This window comes from Cuculus canorus, chromosome 4 (genome assembly GCF_017976375.1).
Source record: "Cuculus canorus isolate bCucCan1 chromosome 4, bCucCan1.pri, whole genome shotgun sequence".
NCBI classification, from domain to species: Eukaryota; Metazoa; Chordata; class Aves; order Cuculiformes; family Cuculidae; genus Cuculus; species Cuculus canorus.
In genome coordinates this window covers 78986427-79005046 of record NC_071404.1, presented here as the reverse complement: position 1 = coordinate 79005046, position 18620 = coordinate 78986427, and the positions used below count along the sequence as shown (strand labels likewise).

The following is an 18620-nucleotide window of genomic DNA, read 5'->3' as shown; positions in this document are numbered from 1 at the left end:
TTTCCCTGTAGGTACCCAGGTGGAAGATGATAATTTTTCTAAGCTGTTGGCCACCATGCAGAATTTCAATGAGTCTGACCCTCTTGGAGTCAAACCCTACAGCCAAACTATCTAAAGCCTCAGACAGCAGCACCCTCCAGTGCTGACCCAACTAAGATTTTCATGGGGCAGTTAGGAAGTCTGAACAAGTTCCAAAAGATTCTAAATGTCAATGTCTGCATCTAATAGTGCTGTAGAAACACAGCTTTTTGAAAGTCACACTTTGCTCAACTGAACTGGGAAACGTTAAGCCAAACTAGAATGGTATAACTATTAATGATTATACTGGTATTGCAATAGATGTGAACACTGACCTTTTCTCACTTGCGGTGTGGTAAGAATGAACTGGGAATAGTCATTTCTATTTCAGAATAGATGCCCTTGGCACGTTTGACCACAAAAACTACTCATATCTTAAATTCATAACCTATGAGCTCACTATGCCACATCGGTTCTACTGGCTTCCAGTCTGACTGAGGCATTGACATGCTGCATCACTTCTGAAAAGGGCAGTGACACGAGGAAATGCCTATCTCAAATCACAACGATTTTTCATCTTCATTCCCTGATCCACCATCTTGCTATGTTGTTTTTTTCTCAGTAGGTTTTTAGCATGTGTTGGCTCTGCCATTGTTTGTTGCGATCATTCTCAGTTTTATCTGACCATAGCATTACTAGTGGGACGCATGTGTGTGTGCGTTTGTAATTTGGGATAAAACAACTCATCTCTCATCGAAAAAATGTGACTAAAACTTTAAATATGAAAAAATCTCCCAGAGTGAGCACGGGGACAATTTAATCCCCAAAATCATTTGTCTGAGAGCACTTCCACAAAAAACGCAGAAGTCAAGGAGAGACAACAGTCAGGCTTGATCGTGGTGTGCTGCCCAGTTCCTGCTCAGAAGTCAGTTTAAGGTATATAACACCTTCAGGCCATTACCAAGTGCTGTTGTTCATGTGCCGTGGAAGGAAAATGTTGCTAATAGTTCAGAGATGATGAGTAGTAAATAGGGTGTGCCTTTGGAAAAACCCCAAAAGGAAGAATTGCAGCTGCACAGAGTGGAGAAAACTGGTGTTTTCCATAGTTCAGTAAGCTCTTCATTGTCCATCCTAACAAGCTAATACACAGGATTAGTGGATTAGGTAGGAAGGTATGTCTCGCTTTGTGCTTTACTGTATTTCTCAGTAAGAGCTGATTTTACCCTGCTGGACAGCATGAAAAAAATCTAATGGAAGATCTTTCTCTTCCACTGAGGCTGAATGAGTTGGTAAGGAACACACGTTTGCCTATAACATTTTCTAATCCTATTACCATGATGTTCTGTTTTGTTGACAAGAGAAGGTTTCTGTGTCTGCAGGACAGGCTCCCAAATGTGGCGATTTGCGGACAATCCTTCAGCAGTGTGTAACTTTAAAGGTGAGGAGGCCTCGCTCACAGCTCTGGCGGTTTTAGGGATACAGTTTCCCCACAGCTAAGCCGAAGGCAGTAGCACGTGTAGCGGAGACTCAGTTCCTCACTGAAGAAGGCTCTAAAGTTAAGTGTTCTTTTGCACTCATACACCCATGCAGAACTCCATCGCTGTACTAACGGGACAGAGCAAGGTGTGGCTTGCCGTGCATAGTTATTTGAGAGTCCTATTCTTGAAGTGTGTCCTGAACTTTCTGTCAGAACTCTACCAGACAGTTAAATAATTGGGTATTTTCATTGCAAAAGGCAATGTAACAGTGGCCTGGTGAAGGCTTTGTGGTCCATATACTCATTTCTCCCACACAAAGTAGTTAGCTTAATAAAGATATCATTACCAAGAAGTCTAATAAAGGTATTGTCATTACCGAGAAGTCTTGTCTTGTCGGCCAATGGGTATTTGCTCCTTTGTGGTCAGAATGATGCACTAGACAGAAACTGCTGCTTCAAACCCCAAGTGCTGGTACCCAAATTATCAACGTAGCTAAAAAATGTTTACATTTCCTTCCAGATTTTGATTCTGTATGATGGAGGAATTACATGCATATTCACCATTTTAATTTAATACTGAAAGTAGGCTATTTTTATTCAGTGTGCCACAAGCTGCACAGGTGAGTTTTTATGAGTATCCTATTTTCCTTGTGGTGAGTCAGTGTTTCTCACAGAAATTCCTGCATCGGCACCAGAATGGCACGTTTCCTTCTGACATACAATGAAATGGGTAATCATTTTGAGTGCCGAAACTAATGCTGTAGTGAGTCAGGTCAGCGCAGAGGGGAGTAGGAAGATTCCACACCCTCTAAGGAATCTTTACTGTTTCATTATTTCCTATATTTCCTTTATTCTTCCTTATTCAACCTTATTTATCTTCCTTTTTTCGGGACTTCTCCAGCTGCTTTTCCCTTTGGATCAGCTTTTCTCATTGATCTCCCTCTTGGCTCTTGTAAGAAACTGTTCGTATCAGCTCTTACTATGGACCCTGTGTGTGTGGAGTAACGTGTCACTGGGAGAAAAGCATCCTGGAATTAGGGTCCTTCTGTGGGAGAAGGTAAGAAGACTGCAGTTAATTTTGCTGGGTTTTTGAGGACAAGACTCACGCAAAGGCTTTCAGTGCAGTTAGCAGTGCTTTCCTTTCCCTAAACTGGATCAGTTTCCAAATGCTGACCCGATTCTGTCGCAGGTAACTGACAGCCTTTGCAGTGAGCACACAGCCTTGAAAACACCCGTGGTGAACCCCTGCTGCTGGTGCTTGTCATAGAAAAATTTCTCCTATAATTCACTGGAAGATTCATAATGCAGCTCACTCTGTGAAAACCTCAAGATCATAAAATCATGGAATGCTTTGTGTTGGAAGAGGCCTTTACAGGTCATCCGGTCCAAGCCTCCTGCAGGAGCAGGGATGTCTCCCACCAGACAAGGTTGCTCAAAGCCCCTGCAACCTGACCTTGAGTGTTTCCGGGGATAGGGCCTCCACCACCTACCTGAGCAACCTGTGCCAGCGTCTTACCACCCTCAGCACAGAAAATTTCTTCCTTATATCCAGTCTAAATCTTCCTTTCCTTAGTTTAAAACCATTGCTCCTTGTCCCGTCACTGGAAGCCTTGCTAAAAAGCCCCTCCCCTGCTTTCCTGGAGCCCCTTTCAGCACTGGAGGCTGCTCTAAGGCCTCCCCGAAGCCTTCTCTTCTCCAGGCTGAACAACCCCAACTCTCTCAGGTTGTCATATATATACAAAGGTGGCGCAGAGCACACCACCAATAAAGACACAGCACACTGTTTATGTCTTTACATAAAGAGCGCGTTTCAGCCACTCTGGGCTGCGTGTGATCTCACCCTGGTGCTATGCACTCCCTGGTGCTTTGTACTGGGGCCAGGCTTGCGTAAACCTGGAATTGGGAAAAAGAAGAGGAATGCTGGGAATACAAGTGCAGAATACAGCCTCTGTGGCTACCTCCCTGTACAAAACTGTGGCAAGACCTGGGTGATGCTGTATTCCAGGCTCCCAAACAGCCCTGTGGACGTTGTGGTGCAACGTATGCCTTTATGTTGGCATCGCTTACTGTCTGGTTTAGCAAGCAGCCAAGGAGCTGGGCCTAACTGATTTCATTGACCACACCAATTTGCTCAGCACCAACATTATCTCATAGCTTAATCTTGCTTTTTGGCAGCTTCAGCTCAGTGACAACTTTATTGCTTACTCAGAATGGGCAGATGGAGATCAAGCACCGAGATGGTGACTGAGGGAATGTGGACAATTTGTTCCCTATTTATTATGGGCTTTTTGTAACCTTGGATTAAGAAAATGCTTCATAAGAGGTTAAAGTTTTGCATGTACCCATGTAAAGATGGGCAAAGCCTGAAAGACTGAATATTTCACTACTACACCACCCTGGAATTCATACTGATGAGCCATTTTGTTTTGCAGTTGTCATATGATCACTTCAGAAAGTCACAGTGAGGAATATTTCTCTTTATTTTCTTTTAATATTCTTTTCTTTTTTTCTATCTTTAACACAAAACAAAGCAAATATGCACCAGCCAATGTGTTCTGCTTGAAAAGATTTGTCCTTAGCAAAGTGTTTTTTCTCTTCCACACAAGATGGGGAAGAATGTTTGTTAAAGTCAGTGAAAATATTGCATACAAAAACATTTCTTTCCAATTTGCTTCAAAACTGACTGAAAAACAGAGGAAAGTGTGCCTGTGAGGCTTCTAGCACCTGAACTTTTAGTGTTTAAGGGAACAGACCTTTAATTAGGTACCCCCTGCCTGCTTTTCTTGCAAGTACAATGTAGCTGCCAGGGTGAAAGCCCTGGTACTGACTCCTGGGAGTGAGACAAAGCAGCGGACAATCCCGTATGGAGTCCTCACCCTCTGGAAAACTGACACGGGTAAGTGCCTGTATTAATCAGACAGAATGTAGAATATGGAATATAGAATTGTTTGATTGGAAAAGGCCTTTGAGATCATTGAGTCCGATCATCCCTGTCCACTACTAAACCAGATCCCTGAGCACTACATCTCATCTTTCAAACCCCTGCCTCTGCCAGTGCCTGAGAAGAGTTTTTTCCTGATGTGTAATCTGAACTTGCCCTGGTGCGTAAATCATACCAAATCATATCAAATTGTTGAGGGGTGCAGGAACAGGGGCACCCAGTTAAAATCAGTATCAGAAGTTTCTGAACCAGTGTGTTGCCTGCAGTTACTTGGCTATGATTAATTCCAGTAGAATTTATGTACTGGTTCTACCATGGTTCTGGTACGCAGTTGTGGTGTATTCTTTCACAACTATCACTACCCTTCCTCATAATGTTGAGAAGTTTCTAAATCATCCTTCCACGGTGGGAATTTCCACTTTCTTTTTTTTTCCTTGCTGCCTTTGCTATTCCTGTGATCCACCCAGGATATGAGATTAGTGGCGTGAGGGTTGGGAGATCAACTCAGCATCTTCTGTGAAAGAAACTGCTCTGTTTTATTGCTTCCTTTGTCTCATTTGGTGTGTAGGAGAGATTCCTGCAGCTGCTCACAGAACGCAGGCCAGCAGAGGCGTGATTTTGTACCTTGGAGACAATGTGCCATACCTGATGTGGCATTTAAACACTGAAATCTTAAGCCTTTGCTTCATTGACCATATCGCCTCTGAACAAGGTTTTGGTTGATAAAGAATCATAGAATCATAGAATGGTTTGGGTTGGAAGGGACCTTAAAGATCATCCAGTTCCAGCCCCCCTGCCATGGGTAGAGACACATCCCACTGGATCAGGCTGCCCAAGGCCCCGTCCAACCTGGCCTTGAACACCTCAAGGTGTTCAAGGAATTCCTTTTTTCTCTTTATTTTCCTTTTTATTTTTTTTTCTCTTCTTTTAGTATTAATCTCCTTTGTTTCACACTTCTTTACTTTGAAACTACAGCCCTCTTTCACTGGACAGAACTGCACCTCATAGTCCTTCAGAAGGAGGCGCAGAGCTGGTTCAGTGTAACTGTGATCCGTGGGTGCTGAACCTGTGCCTGTGTTCCCAGCTGTGCAAGGCAGGGCTGGGGTCTGATTAGGAATTGATTTAAATAACCTTGCATTTAAGCACCATATGAAACTTTGCTTTCAAGTGAGAGCCTGACAGCATTGTGACAGCCTCGTGAGCCCAGCAGAGCCTTCTGCAGGTGAACAGCCTGTGCGCGCAGAGCAGGGAGGGCAGAAAAAGCCTGAGTGAAAGTGCAGATACCCTGGTGCTGGAGACACTTAAAGGCTAAAGGCGTTTCTGTGCAGGTTTCTTTTGCTCGCAGAGATGCGTTCATTTCCTTCACTGATGCTGTTTCTTGGATGAACTGTAATACAGATGTTGTAAGGATTCACAGCAGGCACAGTGAGATTAATTTACAAACATCAAAACTGGACAAAACCAACCTCCCTTTTAGTGGAAAGTAATGGAAAGTAAGGAAAGTAATTCCCTTTTAGTGGAAAGTAATGGAATTACTTTTTTTTCTGTTTCTTTTTAGTTGAATTGTAGAGTCATCATAGAATGATGGAATGGTTTGGGCTAGAAGGGACCTCAAATCCCATCCAGTCCCACCCAGTGCCATGGGCAGGGACACCTCCCGCTGGATCAGGGACTCCAAGTCCCATCCCGTCTGGCCTTGAACCCCTCCAGGGATGGGGCAGCCACGGCTGCTCTGGGCACCCTGGGCCAGGGCCTCCCCACCCTCATTGTGAAGAATTTCTTCCTAAGATCTAAGAGAAAGAGCACTGACGATTACACACACATTGTTGTTTATACTGGAAGAAATAGGCTCTTTGGTGGCATAATCCTAGTTACTAGGTAATCCTGGCAGTTACCTGTGTAGAATCCTGTTAATTACCATCTTCACCCATTTGGCCTGGGGATCTAAACAGATCTGCTGGCTGTTCTTCAGCGTTGCTCTGCAGTGAGATGAAGATTTCACTTTAGTTAATATTGGCACTCGAGGAGGTTAGGGGAGGGCACAGATGAGGCTGGGGATTGCAAGTTTAAGGGCTGCCAACTCCTCAGCACTCGTAAGCCATGACTTCTCTTGCCTGCACTCTACTTACACGATTTCCACAGTATTGCAGTGTGGGCCCTTGGGAATGATTTCTACGCTGGCCAGGTACTTGGGCAGCATTACTCCTGTGACAGTGTGGATGCAGTGACACCGCAGCTCTGCCGCCAGCACCGTCTCTGTGAGGAGAGGACAGGGAAGGTGGGAATGTCTGCAACTGAATCAAGCTAACAGGGAGAAAATCAATTAACGACAGCAGGAGGGATAAAATAGACCTTGTGCCACCAGGTATACACGGTTGCTGATGGTGGGTTTGAGGCAGCACCTTCACTGAGCAAGAAAGACCTGCAGACTTTGCACAGATAACAATTTGTAAGTTCCCATCACTACTATGGTTATTTTGGCATCCCACAACGTCAAGCGCAGGGAAGTGTGGGGCTCCTGGCTTAGGAGAGGAAGAAAAAAGAGAGCTGAAGAGGTGGGCATGAATTCTGCATGAATGCAGCCTGGAGTTAAAACAGGTTTGGGATAAAATTCCACACTGGTACCTGGTGTGAAAGAGCTGCAAATGTATTTGGCTTAGAAGCTCGGGATGCTAGGAAACGTGTGGGGCTCTAATAAATGGTAAATACCAGGAACAACAAGCTTTAGGATAGACTTTGATTAAATTATGCCTTAAATTAAGTCTATGGACTGGATTTGCTGTTGCTAGGCAGTCCTTCCAGACCCAGTTTCCTTTGGGTTGCGAATAAATCCCAGCTTGTGGGACCGAGTACAAAGCAGCAGAGGTGACAGAACTTATCCAAGATAGCCATGAAGCCCAGGGCTTTCTCAGCTGCACTCACTGCAGACACTGGGACTCTGTCCTGTTTTTAAGTCAGGTATCACAAGTTAAAGCATACAATCACAACTCTCACATTTGTCCATTTTTCCTTCTGAGGAAATCTGTGTGGAAATCTTCTGTCTGACTGACACCTCCTTACCCACCTGACAGAAAGCAGAGGCAAATACACTTGAAAATCAAGCACTAGGAGGCACAGAGCATTGCAGCACAGCAGCAACATCCCATCCGCAGGCTCCAGAGTTGAAAAAGATTTCTAAAGGCTGTGCCAGGGCTTCGCTGCAGGTGTGTGCACTGATACAGGTGTCCCATCAGCCAGCTGTCCAGACTGGAGGCTGGCCACATCCAGCTCTTCCTGGCTCAGGCGAGACCGCAGATGTGTGCCGTCTTAACATGAAGCCAGGGTGCAGCAGGAACAAGCAACTACATGGTGCTGAGGCTTGGGAGCATTCCAGACCCCTCAACTTGGCAAAATTTCTGCCCACAGAATAGTTTTTAGCCTTTCCCTGCAGAGTTTGTTTATTTTTCCCCTCATACTTCTCAGGGTAAAGCTCTAGCAGATGACTGATGATTAGAAATAGATTGATTCAAACTGGGTTGAGTATTCCAAGCTTTCATCTTTGGACTTGTTATCATAAACACAGCATGGCAAGTGACAGCGATGTGATATGCCACACAGGTACTACAGGCTGTCACTCCTCAGGCCCTGGCTGCAATCTCATTGTTCTCAAGAGTATTTAAGGAACAAACTCAATGCCTGTGAATATTCACTAGTGAAAGAATAATAGATGAGAAACAGTCCCACCCTGACAGTCCGTGAATATGGTTTTCTTGCCCTGCCACCGCAAAGACAGCATGAATGCAAAAGTCCTACATACCCTACAAACACTTTGGGTAGCAGAACTGTATCACAGAAGAATTGTAATACAAAGGAAATAAATTGAGTTTTCTTACCAGGAAAGCTGCCCATAAAGGAGAGAATCAGGAGGGAGATGACAGCCTTGCTGTCCATGACTGCTCTCTGTGCCTTCCTGTGGTGAACTGCAAACAAACTCTGCTCTTTCCAAACCCACGTGGGACTGCTGACGCTGCCTCACTCCAGGATCTGCTGCTTGAGCATATGGATGTACAGAGGGAATCATTCTTACCTCTGCCTTTTGCCACAACCATAAAAACTAGTGGGGAAATCTGAGGTGGAACAGCGCATGCTAACACACCTGAAACCAAGTAGTACCTTGGAGCCACTCTGCTGGCTGTGATTCCTTCTTTATTCCAAAGAAACCGTAAAACACTGAGAGAGAATAACACGCTTGTTAAAGCAGGGAGCGGGGAGTTGAGCTTTGTCGGTTGTTGTCATCTGCAGTGCAGTGCTTGCTTTATTTTCCCTCCATGCTGAGGAACTGACTTAATAATGGAACACAGGTGAAAATCTAGGAAATGTGTTATTCAGGTAGGATGAGAAAGTCAAAGCTATATGATATTAAGAGAATCGTCTTTAAGGATCTCTATATGTTCTTATCCACTGTCCCATGTAATGCCCAGCACTTCCATGGGCCAGGATGGAGCAGGGAGTCTTCCTGGGGCTGAGGACACACTTGTCTGTGTGAACAGAGCCCTTAGCTGTATGGCTGAGGCATGCCATGCCAGAAAACAGCTCCTGACCTCCTGTTTTTAGTTATGCCATACAATAATAAAAATAAATAAACAGGAGATTTTAAAAGGATTTGTGTTTTCAACACCTCTGGATATTGGGCGGTGTTTAAAAAAGCACTTCAAGCTATGCTTTAACTTTGTCATTCCAACTCCTATTCCTTTAAAAGGGAATGTGTGGTTCAATGTTTTGTTTAACGAGGATTTGAGTTACTTGTGCAACACCACACACACACACACACACACACACACGCAAAACAGCTGTGGAAGTGCTAGAAACAGCCACCATCTCCTGCTCCCTTTGGTGCCCTTAGCCCTCTTTGGTTTTACTCTCTTCTCAGCCGAGGACAATTGAATTCCTACTTGCAAGTCCCTGCAGATTTGCAGGCACAAAGAGGCTGCCTCTTATTGCAGTCTTGCAGTTAACCCTGTTGAATGCATCTCTTCTTTCAGATCTCTTGTTCCCATCTCTTTCTGGGTGCCTCTCCAGAAAGGAAAATTCCCATCTCTACTAAAAGAAGGTATCCATTTGCCAATCCACTGGTCGCTGCCTCCTGGCTTGTGACCAGACATGCATACACACACTGCTTTCCATCCCACTCCAGTCCTGCCTTCCTTTGGAATGATAACTGATGATTTTAAGATACTGAAAATATTGCATTCAGAAAAAAATCCTGAAACTGCGTCGCTCCATCCTGTCAATGCCATAACACCTGTGCTGTTACGCGAATGAGTGGTTCCCACAACATGAACAGCTACTTGTGGGCTTGTGTGTGCATTTATTGTGGATCTTGTCAGTTCATGGAATGACTGAAATGCTGGCAGTATTAGAAAACGACTGAAAAAATAGGTTGAAATGTTAAGAAGCATCTTATTTTGTGTGCGTTTTGTTTATTAACTTGAAAGTACGAGTAAGAACATTTTTCTAGAGTATGTGTTTAGAAAAGCATTTGATTTCAGAGACATCCAGTGAAGCTGGCCACTCTGTGGCTCTGAGGTTATTTTCAGAGCTGAGATTGTGTCATAGTGCGATGGCAATCTGTAGGGTTTTAGTGACGTGAATAGTTCATAGTAGGAAAATATCATTGCTCTCTCCAAGACAAGGGATAAAATAATCTGTGTGTATCTGTGTGTGTCTGAGGAGCTGCTGGCACTGCCCATCGAAGAACCTGTCAGCATTAGTCCCTGTGTTTGTTTGCACAAAGTCTGACTTCAGTCCGTATAGATAAGGCGGAGGCAGGTGGGTTTGCCTTCTCACGGGCCACTCTGCTGTGTCTGAACATCTCAGTGACACTGCAATACCTGCAGGTTTTCTATTCACTGGAGGATGCTGCCCCTCCTGGGCAGGTGTCCGCAACCCCATGGGCCGGTTACCACCACCCGAAAATTCGTCATCTCAGGCTTGGCCTTAAAGGAGAACAACCAAGGTGCAAGTCCCCTGCCGCGTGCAGGGGCTTCCTTGGATTTACTACATCCGCCCTGGGGTCAATCTCTTCATCTGGCAGCTCTGGGTGAGCAGTTCATTCTAAAGTGCTTCTGAATTTAAAAGCACCTTTGCTCAGTGCAGCGTTCCCGCCTCTTGGGAGAGAGCTGGACCGCAGAATGCCTGGGCACCACAGAGGTTGCTGTTTTCCAGCTAGTCACATGGACATAGGTACACGGGGCTGTCTTAATACCAAATTCAATGCAAAACTCAGCATGTTTTTCATCAAGAAAATATTTTTATTGTGTTACATTTCATTATCATTTCATTATAAATCCACCTTTTTACATCAAGACATTTTCCCACAGCAGAGTAAGGAAAACTCCCTATTCTGTACAAATTATGACAGTATGCCATACAAGCGGACATAAAATATCTAAGCCTCTTCAGAACATTTACTGTTCCTTTATGCGAATAAATATCAAATAATTAAATGTAAACTCATTTAAAACCCAACCAAGCCACCCCAATATTACCTTGTTAGAACCCAAATCATTCTCGGCATGAAACCCATTCAGACTTCTGTGTGTAGACATTCGCCAGCAGACCTGTCATCTTTTCGGACAGCCATGCTGTTTATAGGAACTCGTTGGCTAACGGGGTTTGGAGGGTAGGAGCTGGCACAGAGGTGGGGGTATTCGACTGGTGAGAATGGCAGCAAGGTTGCCAAAAGGCACCTAACTGGGCCTGTGCTATCTTATCAAACAGTTTCAGTCAACTCATCAGTCAATAAATAAGTAGTAGCAATAGGCAGTAATAAATATGAAAGGAGGGAAGCATCTTGGCGAGACTGAACATCGAGCTGCTGGTCTGAAAACTCATCAGAGAGGCAGGCTGTTATCTTCCTCCAGCTTCCACTTCCCCCTGTCTTCTGCTGAGCCCTGGTAGCTTCATTTGGAAGTGTTTCTTCCCTCAGGGCTGGTTTGTGATCTGCAACAGGCAGAAATGAAATCATAAAGCCAGTCAGGAAAGCTTTCCTTAAGTTCTCACTCCAGATAATAAGTCCCACAGGAGCAGTGTCTTCTGGAAGGGATGCCTAGTGATGATTATAGAATCATGGAATAGTTTGGGCTGGAAGGGACCCCGAAGCCCATGCAGTTCCACCCCGTGTCATGGGCAGGGACACCTCCCACACCACCCATGGAGTTCCCAACCCAGCCAGAGCCCGGCCTGGCTCCCAGGGGACTGGGAAAGCAGGAGCTGCCTAGTGGTACCTGTTGAGGATGATGTTGAGGATGCGCTTGACCCACGGCGCCGAGGGGTTCAGGCAGATGGTCTGTCCCTGCTTCGTGGTGGCTCTGTGGACAAGGGAATAGGTGAGGCCAGGCCAGCTGGGGACTAGGCAGGAGGGGACAGGACACTTACATGACCTCAGGCACGGCGCAGTGCGGGCCCTCTGCGAGCAGCTCCACACGGGCCAGGCGTCGTGGTGAGATCAGCTGGGACATGGTGTGTGGGCAGTGGCAGCGCAGCCCCCCGGCTGGCGGCCCGCCTGTAAGGGGGGAAACTGCTGGGTCCAGACAGCTCGGGGACCCCTCACACGAGCCCTGAACCCCAACCAGTCCCAAGTCCCCAGCCTTGAATCCCACTGGATTTAAAAGCCTGAACCCTGCTGAGCCCCAAACCCTCAGCCTTGAACCCTGCCAGGCCCTGAACCCTGAGCCTTGGCAGGTCCCGAACCCCATCAGATCCTGACCATCCAACCCCAAACCTGCCAGGTCTTGAACCCTGAACACTGCTGGGTCTCGAACCCCAAGTCCCACCAGGCTTTGAATCCTGAGCTCTGAACCCCACCAGGTCTCAAACCCTCATCCCTGTACGTTGCCGGGTCTCGGAACCCTGAGCCACGAGCCCTGCCGAGTCTCAAAATCTGAACCCCAAATCCCACTGAGTCTTGAACCTTGATCCTCAATCCCTGCCAGGTCTTGAACCCTGATTCCATCTGCGTCTGGAATCCTCAGCCCCAAACCCTGTTGGGCCCTGAATCCCGAGCCCCACTGGGTCTCGAACCCTCAGCTCTGAACCCCTCTGGGTCTCAAACTCCAAAATGCTGTGTCTTGAACCCTGAGTGCTGAACCCCACCGGCTCCTGAACACCCCGAGCCCTGAACCCCAACCCTGAAGTCCACCTGGTCTCAAGTCACGAACCCTAAACCCTGCTGGGTCTCCAACCCCGAACCCCGAGTCCCGCTGAGTCATGAACCCTCAGTCTCAAACACAGCTGATCTTGAGCCTTCAGCCCTGAATCCTTTTAGGTCTTGAGCCCTGAACCCCACTGGATCTTGAACTGCAAACTGCTGGGTCTTGAACCCTCAACCCCAAACTGCTGGAGCTCTATCTCTGAGCCTTTTGAACCCCGCTGGGTCTCGAGCCCTGAACCCTGCCAGGTCTCAAAGCCCGAACCCCACCGGGTCTTGAACCCTTAGCCCTGATCCTCCAGGAGTCTCGAAGCCCAAACCCCGCGGGGTCTGGAACCCTGAGCCTCCAACCCTTCTGCGTGTTGACTCCTCAGCCCGGAACCCCGCCGGGTCTCGAAGCCCCAGCCCCGTCGGTTCCGGACTGCGCTTACCCCGGCAGCGAGCGGCGGCCAGGAGGAGGAGGAGGAGACCGAGGAGGAGGAGGCGGAGGTGCGGGCTCATGGCTTGGTCCCGGCGGCCGAGATGCCGGTTCACGCGCCCGCCTCTGCTTTTATCCCCACCGGGCAGGACAAACCTGATTCACCCGCCGCCACGCGTCCCTCTCCCCTCCCTGCGCATCCCGGGCGGGAGCTGCTCACACTCCTCCCTGCCACCAGCCCGGATCCCGAGGGTGCGTGGAGGAGCTAAGGGGTCCCTGCTCCTGGTGGGCTACCTGCCCCAGCTCTCTGCCCCAGTGTCTCGGCTAGAGGTGTCTGTCCAGCCTGCTCCGCTCACTCGGGAGTGCTCAGCTGGTGTGGGAACTCGCATCGGTATGGATCATGCTGTAGGCACCAGAGTTTGGAGGTTAAATACTGCCCAGCCCAAGTTTTGTTAAAGTCTGTAAGCCAGGGAGATGCCAGCCAAAACTGAGACATCAAATCCTTTGTCTTCTGCATGTAGGGATATGTGCATGTTTCATTTTAGCACCTGGGTTTCTCTGCCAATCACACAGTAATTTCCTGGCAGATTTAATCGCTCGCTGCCGAGCAGAGAGCCCTGAATGTTCTGCAGAGCAATGAGAGGTAGGGGCCCTCTCCAGCAGGCTGGGAAGATGTCACGGCTGCCCAGGGATCTGGGGATGCCTCTAAGCACCAGGTGCAGCCCTGAGGTGCCGCAATGGTCCCACCCTTTCTTCTCAGTCTTTGGAGATCATACATTGCTTTAGTCCAGCTGAAACAGCAGTGACAAACTCCCCATGTGGTGAAAAACTCCTCAGTGGGCCTTTTGTCCCATGGGTTTCAAACCATTAAGTCGATCTTAAGTTTCATCGCTTTCCTCTGCCATCTCAAACATCTGAAAAGCCACTTCTCAGTCTTTCTTGTCTCCAGTGAGAGACTTCGTAACAAATAATCAAGAGGGCCTTAAAAACCACAAGCTGCTGTCAAGTTAAGCTGTGCTTCTTGGGAACTGGAAAGGTTTCCATCTTTCTAGTAGAACGGTCAAGTTCAAAATCCAGAGAAGAGGTGTTGGGGGGGGGATTTGGAACATAATCTGTTTGTAATTTGTCTCCTAGAACCAACTGGACACCATGCCCATGTTCTCCTGGGCCCAGCACCGCCTCCCTCTGCCCACACAGCTTTTCAAATCAATCTGCTTTGCTGTTCTTCAACTGAGACAAATCCATTCCCATGCATCTGCTTCCCATGGATGCTCTTGCTGTGGAACATCTGCAATGCTTATGAGGCAGCTTATTTGCACCGTCATTTCCCTGTGATGTAATTCACCATCTCACTTGACAAAAGAACAGTTACTAATGGGTTTGGATGTCTTCATTCTCTGACAGGCCAAACTCTTCGGCAGCTGGCCTGGCCGTTAGCCTGCGCTGGAGTTTTGGGAAGGTCTTGTGCAAATATCCACCCAGGAATGCTCAAAGCAGTGTTATTGGGAGCCTGTTTTAAGGAAAAAGGCAATAAAAGATCAGCAGACGAGCATCATTTATTCTGTCCCTTTCCTCAAAACCAAGAACACCTTGTGCTGTTTGCACTATTCCTTTGTCTTGGAGCCAGCATGATAATCCACAACATGGGCTGTGACTCGGAGGCAGTGGGAATTGTGAATGCGTGACCCGCTCTGTCACTTTTAGATAGACTCCCAACAAAGTGGAGAGGAAGATAACTCAGGATCATTCCAAAGGAGTGATGTCTTTGAAGGGTTATGCCCTGGGCAATTAGCTGAGTTTTGCAGACCGGACCAGCCCAGCCTCCTGGCCAGACTTTTCCAGCTATGGGGACATTCACTTCCCTTTTCTCGTTGACAGAACCAGTCAGTCATGCTTGGTCATTAGTTACTGGTGAGAGAGGAGAAGCTGACTGGTCTGCTGCCGGTTAGCGTGCTGAAAGGCCATAGGTGTGCTCTCCTCTTGCACCAGTGCCCTCCTGGAAGTCAGGTAAGAAGGGGAGGTGGATCAGGTAATTTTCTTATGCCAGAAGTATGAATCAGAGAGCCCAAGGAGAAGGAGTAACTTTGAAGGCATTTATCTGTGGTGAGGTTAGGGTGTCAAGAGGTCTCTGATGACACAAAGAAATCAAGAATGTGTGTCACAACCTAAGGCAAATGTGCAATCGGCACAGCTCATCCTGGGGGATATTTTTAGGAAATGGAGGGAAGGCCTGGTAACATCCACCTCCCCTTGGCACGTACAAGGAGCCCTGAGAGCTGCTCCCATGAGGAAAGGATAGTTGCAAGGAGTGATTAAGGTGCCTCAAGCGAACACGTAGCAGAATGGATAAAACTGCTTTTAAGAGGACTCAAGGTTGGTGACTGGGTTCTCTAGTGTCTAATTAGGGACACAATCCATCCAAGGATTTCCCCAGTTAAGGCATCCGTAAATCCTCTTTCTCCCTCTGCCTTGGTATCTCCAGTGTGTTACTGAAGCACAATATGTGCATGCACTGCAGCCTTTTCCCTAGCGTGAGCACAACATGATTTCTACAGCTACCCACAAGCTGTCAGAAAGCATCCAGAAAGGGAATATCTTTGATCCTAACACTTTGGAAAGAGCCAACACTCAGAAGCTGCCAGGGGAGCAAAGGGATACAGAACAAATGAGGCAGCTACATCACATCATAGACTTTATTTAATGAGAGAACCAGACTAGGTGCCACCAAGCAGATATGAAGCAGGATTTCCGTACTATTCCACTCCCAGGCACTCATCCAGGTAAAGGAATCACATCTGCAAAACAGCAGTGCAGACAGCAAATCCCCAGGTTTGTGGCAACCACAGGCAGGTAGCAGGTGAGGAGGGCATCCCTCTGTTCCAGACATGTTTCTGTACATGTGTACTGAGGAGATGGGGCGGGAGGTGGAACGATAAAGGTGTGGATGAGGACAGGAATGCTAAAATCCTGCTGCCATTTTCAAAGTGAGGTGAGAAGCCCTGTCAAGCTCGTGCTCTCCCTCAGTCTGTCCTTGACACTCTCCCCTGTCCTCTGAGAAGTGGAAGCCCTGTTGGCCCCCTTGTAGCACTGGATGCTGGGAGCCGAGGGAGCAGGGAAGGGAGAGAAGGGGGCTGCTCCGTGCCCTGAGCAGCTCCGGGCACAGCGACTTCTTTGGGTACAGGGCAGGGGGAAGCATGGCTCTGCAGAGTCCCAGGCATCGCTCTGGACTTGCGTGGAACCTCAACAAGATTTGCCCATTCTCTGGAAAGAGCTGAGGCTTTTCTGTGGAGGATGCCAGTTTGTTTTCCATGGAACTATGCACTCCTATCCCATGGGGCTTGCTTCCCTGAGCACCCCCTTCTCTGTGAACTGCCAGTCCATTTTCCGGCAGTTTGGAGACACTCCAATTTCCACACCTACACTCCGTTAATACAAGCCACCAATTCCACTTCAGGCCACTCTCTTTGTCTTCATGACTGCCAAGGCATTTTGGTAACTTTTGATGTAAAGTAGCAAAAAAACGGTTTTCTGGGAGCTTTTAAAGGAAATCAGATGATGCAAATTTCTGAGCTTTATTTACACAAGGGTTTAGTTCATTGGTGGTCAAAGCACTTCCTTTTGGAATGAGGTTGAAATGAAATAGTAAAAAACCACCATTTTGCACTTCCTTTTTCTGCAGCCGATCCTTTTTCTCTCTTCCGCAGGTACTCGTGAACAGGAGTGGAGCTCAACAAATCCAGTTGTCCCTGGGGCAGGCTGCCATGAGTCTTGCTCCGACAACTCAGACACCTAGTGTATCCCTAAAGCTTCCAGGTTAGTTTTTTTGTACCACACGTCACATATTGCTTTAATCTATGACATGTTTATTTATGACTATGCAGCTTAAGATTTGCAAGAGGATTTGTGTTCTTAGATTTCCCTTTCTCTGCAATTTTCTAATCTTTATTTACTTAATGACTAGTTCTTTGCTGTAACATATACATCTGAAGCTGATGTAAAATCAGACAATCCCAGGCAGATCTCAGCGAAATGTTATTGGTTTGTGAAGAAGAGATGTGCTCATGAATCATTACTGGAGTGACTTGAAACCAAGCATGTTATAGAGACTGTTTTGAACTGGCTTGACTTGATTTTCTGGGGAAAATCGACTTTGTTTCCTTATAAGAAGACTCTCAGCACAGAGGTGGCTTCTTGCAACTGAAGTATGTAGGTTCTGTTTAATTTCTGATAGAGAGAAACAAAGAAATCATTGTATTATAATGACATCATCAGGGCAGAATAGGAATTAACTGTCGGTAAAACTGTACTGGCAGGGGTGCCAAGATCGAAAGCAAAATAAGGGGATGTTTGAAAATCCCAGGATTACAGTACAGTAATCCCATTAGAGAATTTACTGTCTGAGAAGAAACCTCAATCAGGAGTCAAACCAAGTAGGATGCAGCATGTGAATTCGTCCTAGCGAGTTCTTAACTAAGTGTCACACAAATACTCTCGTTCCTGAGCTTTGCCACCTACAGATCAGATCGTTCTTGTGGCTGCTGGCTCAGTGTCCCCAGAGATCATCTGAGCGGGAAGGTTGCATGTCATAGGCAAATGGCGATTTCCCCATGTAATCAGGGAATATTTAATGAGTAATTTGCACCTCTTTCCAATTACAGTTTGGTAGTGACATCCTTGGAAGCTGTTGGCTTCTAGCTTGGCCTTACAAGGAAACTACATGACCCAGACTTCTCTGTTCTGCTCTGCCACTCCCCCCCATCCCCAATGACTTCAAAATGCACCAGGACACGTTCAGATTGGACATTAGGAAAAAAATATTCACTGGAAGTGTTCTCAAGCACTGGCAGAGGCTGCCCAGGGAGGTGTTGGAGTCACCATCCCTGGGGGCGTTTGAAATACAGGCAGATAAAGTGCTTAGGGATCTGGTTTAGCAGTGGACAGGGATGGTTGGACTCGATGATCTCAAAGGTCTTTTCCAACATAGGGATTCTATGATTCTGTGATTCAATTCCACTCCTCCGGTAAAGTCTGTATCTGTTGGCCACTTTCAGAAAGACTGGACAACAGGCTGTCAAAGGATATCAGCTGAGTTAGTGAAAAGAACATTGGAAGGAAGGAGAGAGATCACCAGACCAGTGCTGCCCCTGAGGGACAGTTAGCGGCATGAGGTGAGTGCTTTCCACCTTGCCAGCCAGCTGATCCAGATGTTCCTGCCTGCGACTCGTGCATAGCTTGGAGTTTGCTGCCTCCTGCACTGTCTCCGGCCCAGCCCCTGCAGAACGATTAGAGCGTGAAACACATTGGGAAGTGTGGGGTGGCTTATATGGCTCTGAGGATAAATGGGGAGGTGGCAGGAGAAGCAGCTGTGGGCTCTGGCTGCTGGAGCACATGGAGGGTGTGTGAAGTCCAGAGGCTGTTAGTGTAAGTAGACTGGAAGAAGGCCACATCTTTAAATCTAGGCCTGTTCTCTTCCCACAAGTTTTACACCATCTCTTTCATTATTATTGAGTTGAAACCTAATTGATTGGTTTTGATGAACGTGAATTCTCCACTGATGTGGATATGAACTCTGCATAAA

The 18620-nt window shown here is 47.1% G+C and overlaps 2 protein-coding genes across 2 annotated transcripts; both read right to left on the bottom strand.

Moving 5' to 3' along the window:
- Positions 1 to 4009: 4009 nt before the first annotated feature.
- Positions 4010 to 8435, bottom strand: LOC128852008 (C-X-C motif chemokine 5-like). The gene is made up of 4 exons (XM_054065017.1): positions 8309 to 8435; positions 6566 to 6692; positions 6332 to 6415; positions 4010 to 5823 (listed from the first exon to the last, which is right to left on the bottom strand). Exons 1-4 carry the CDS (start codon positions 8364 to 8366, stop codon positions 5799 to 5801), a joined length of 294 nt encoding a protein of 97 aa, XP_053920992.1. The 5' UTR covers positions 8367 to 8435; the 3' UTR covers positions 4010 to 5798.
- Positions 8436 to 10739: 2304 nt separating this feature from the next.
- On the bottom strand, positions 10740 to 13158 carry LOC128852007 (growth-regulated protein homolog gamma-like). The gene is made up of 4 exons (XM_054065016.1): positions 13056 to 13158; positions 11853 to 11979; positions 11702 to 11785; positions 10740 to 11417 (listed from the first exon to the last, which is right to left on the bottom strand). Exons 1-4 carry the CDS (start codon positions 13123 to 13125, stop codon positions 11378 to 11380), a joined length of 321 nt encoding a protein of 106 aa, XP_053920991.1. The 5' UTR covers positions 13126 to 13158; the 3' UTR covers positions 10740 to 11377.
- Positions 13159 to 18620: the final 5462 nt, after the last annotated feature.

Excerpts from the sequence above, each read along its gene's own strand:
- LOC128852008 (XM_054065017.1), bottom strand. The coding sequence starts at position 8,366 with ATGGACAGCAAGGCTGTCATCTCCCTCCTGATTCTCTCCTTTATGGGC. Across the intron at positions 6,416-6,565 it reads TGCAATACTGTGGAAATCGT|AGCAACGCTGAAGAACAGCC; the intron begins GTAAGTAGAGTG and ends ATCTCACTGCAG. Across the intron at positions 5,824-6,331 it reads ATTAACAGGATTCTACACAG|TTCATCCAAGAAACAGCATC; the intron begins GTAACTGCCAGG and ends TCTGTATTACAG.
- LOC128852007 (XM_054065016.1), bottom strand. The coding sequence starts at position 13,125 with ATGAGCCCGCACCTCCGCCTCCTCCTCCTCGGTCTCCTCCTCCTCCTC. Across the intron at positions 11,980-13,055 it reads GGCCGCCGCTCGCTGCCGGG|GCGGGCCGCCAGCCGGGGGG; the intron begins GTAAGCGCAGTC and ends CCCCCCTTACAG. Across the intron at positions 11,418-11,701 it reads CTCAACATCATCCTCAACAG|ATCACAAACCAGCCCTGAGG; the intron begins GTACCACTAGGC and ends TGCCTGTTGCAG.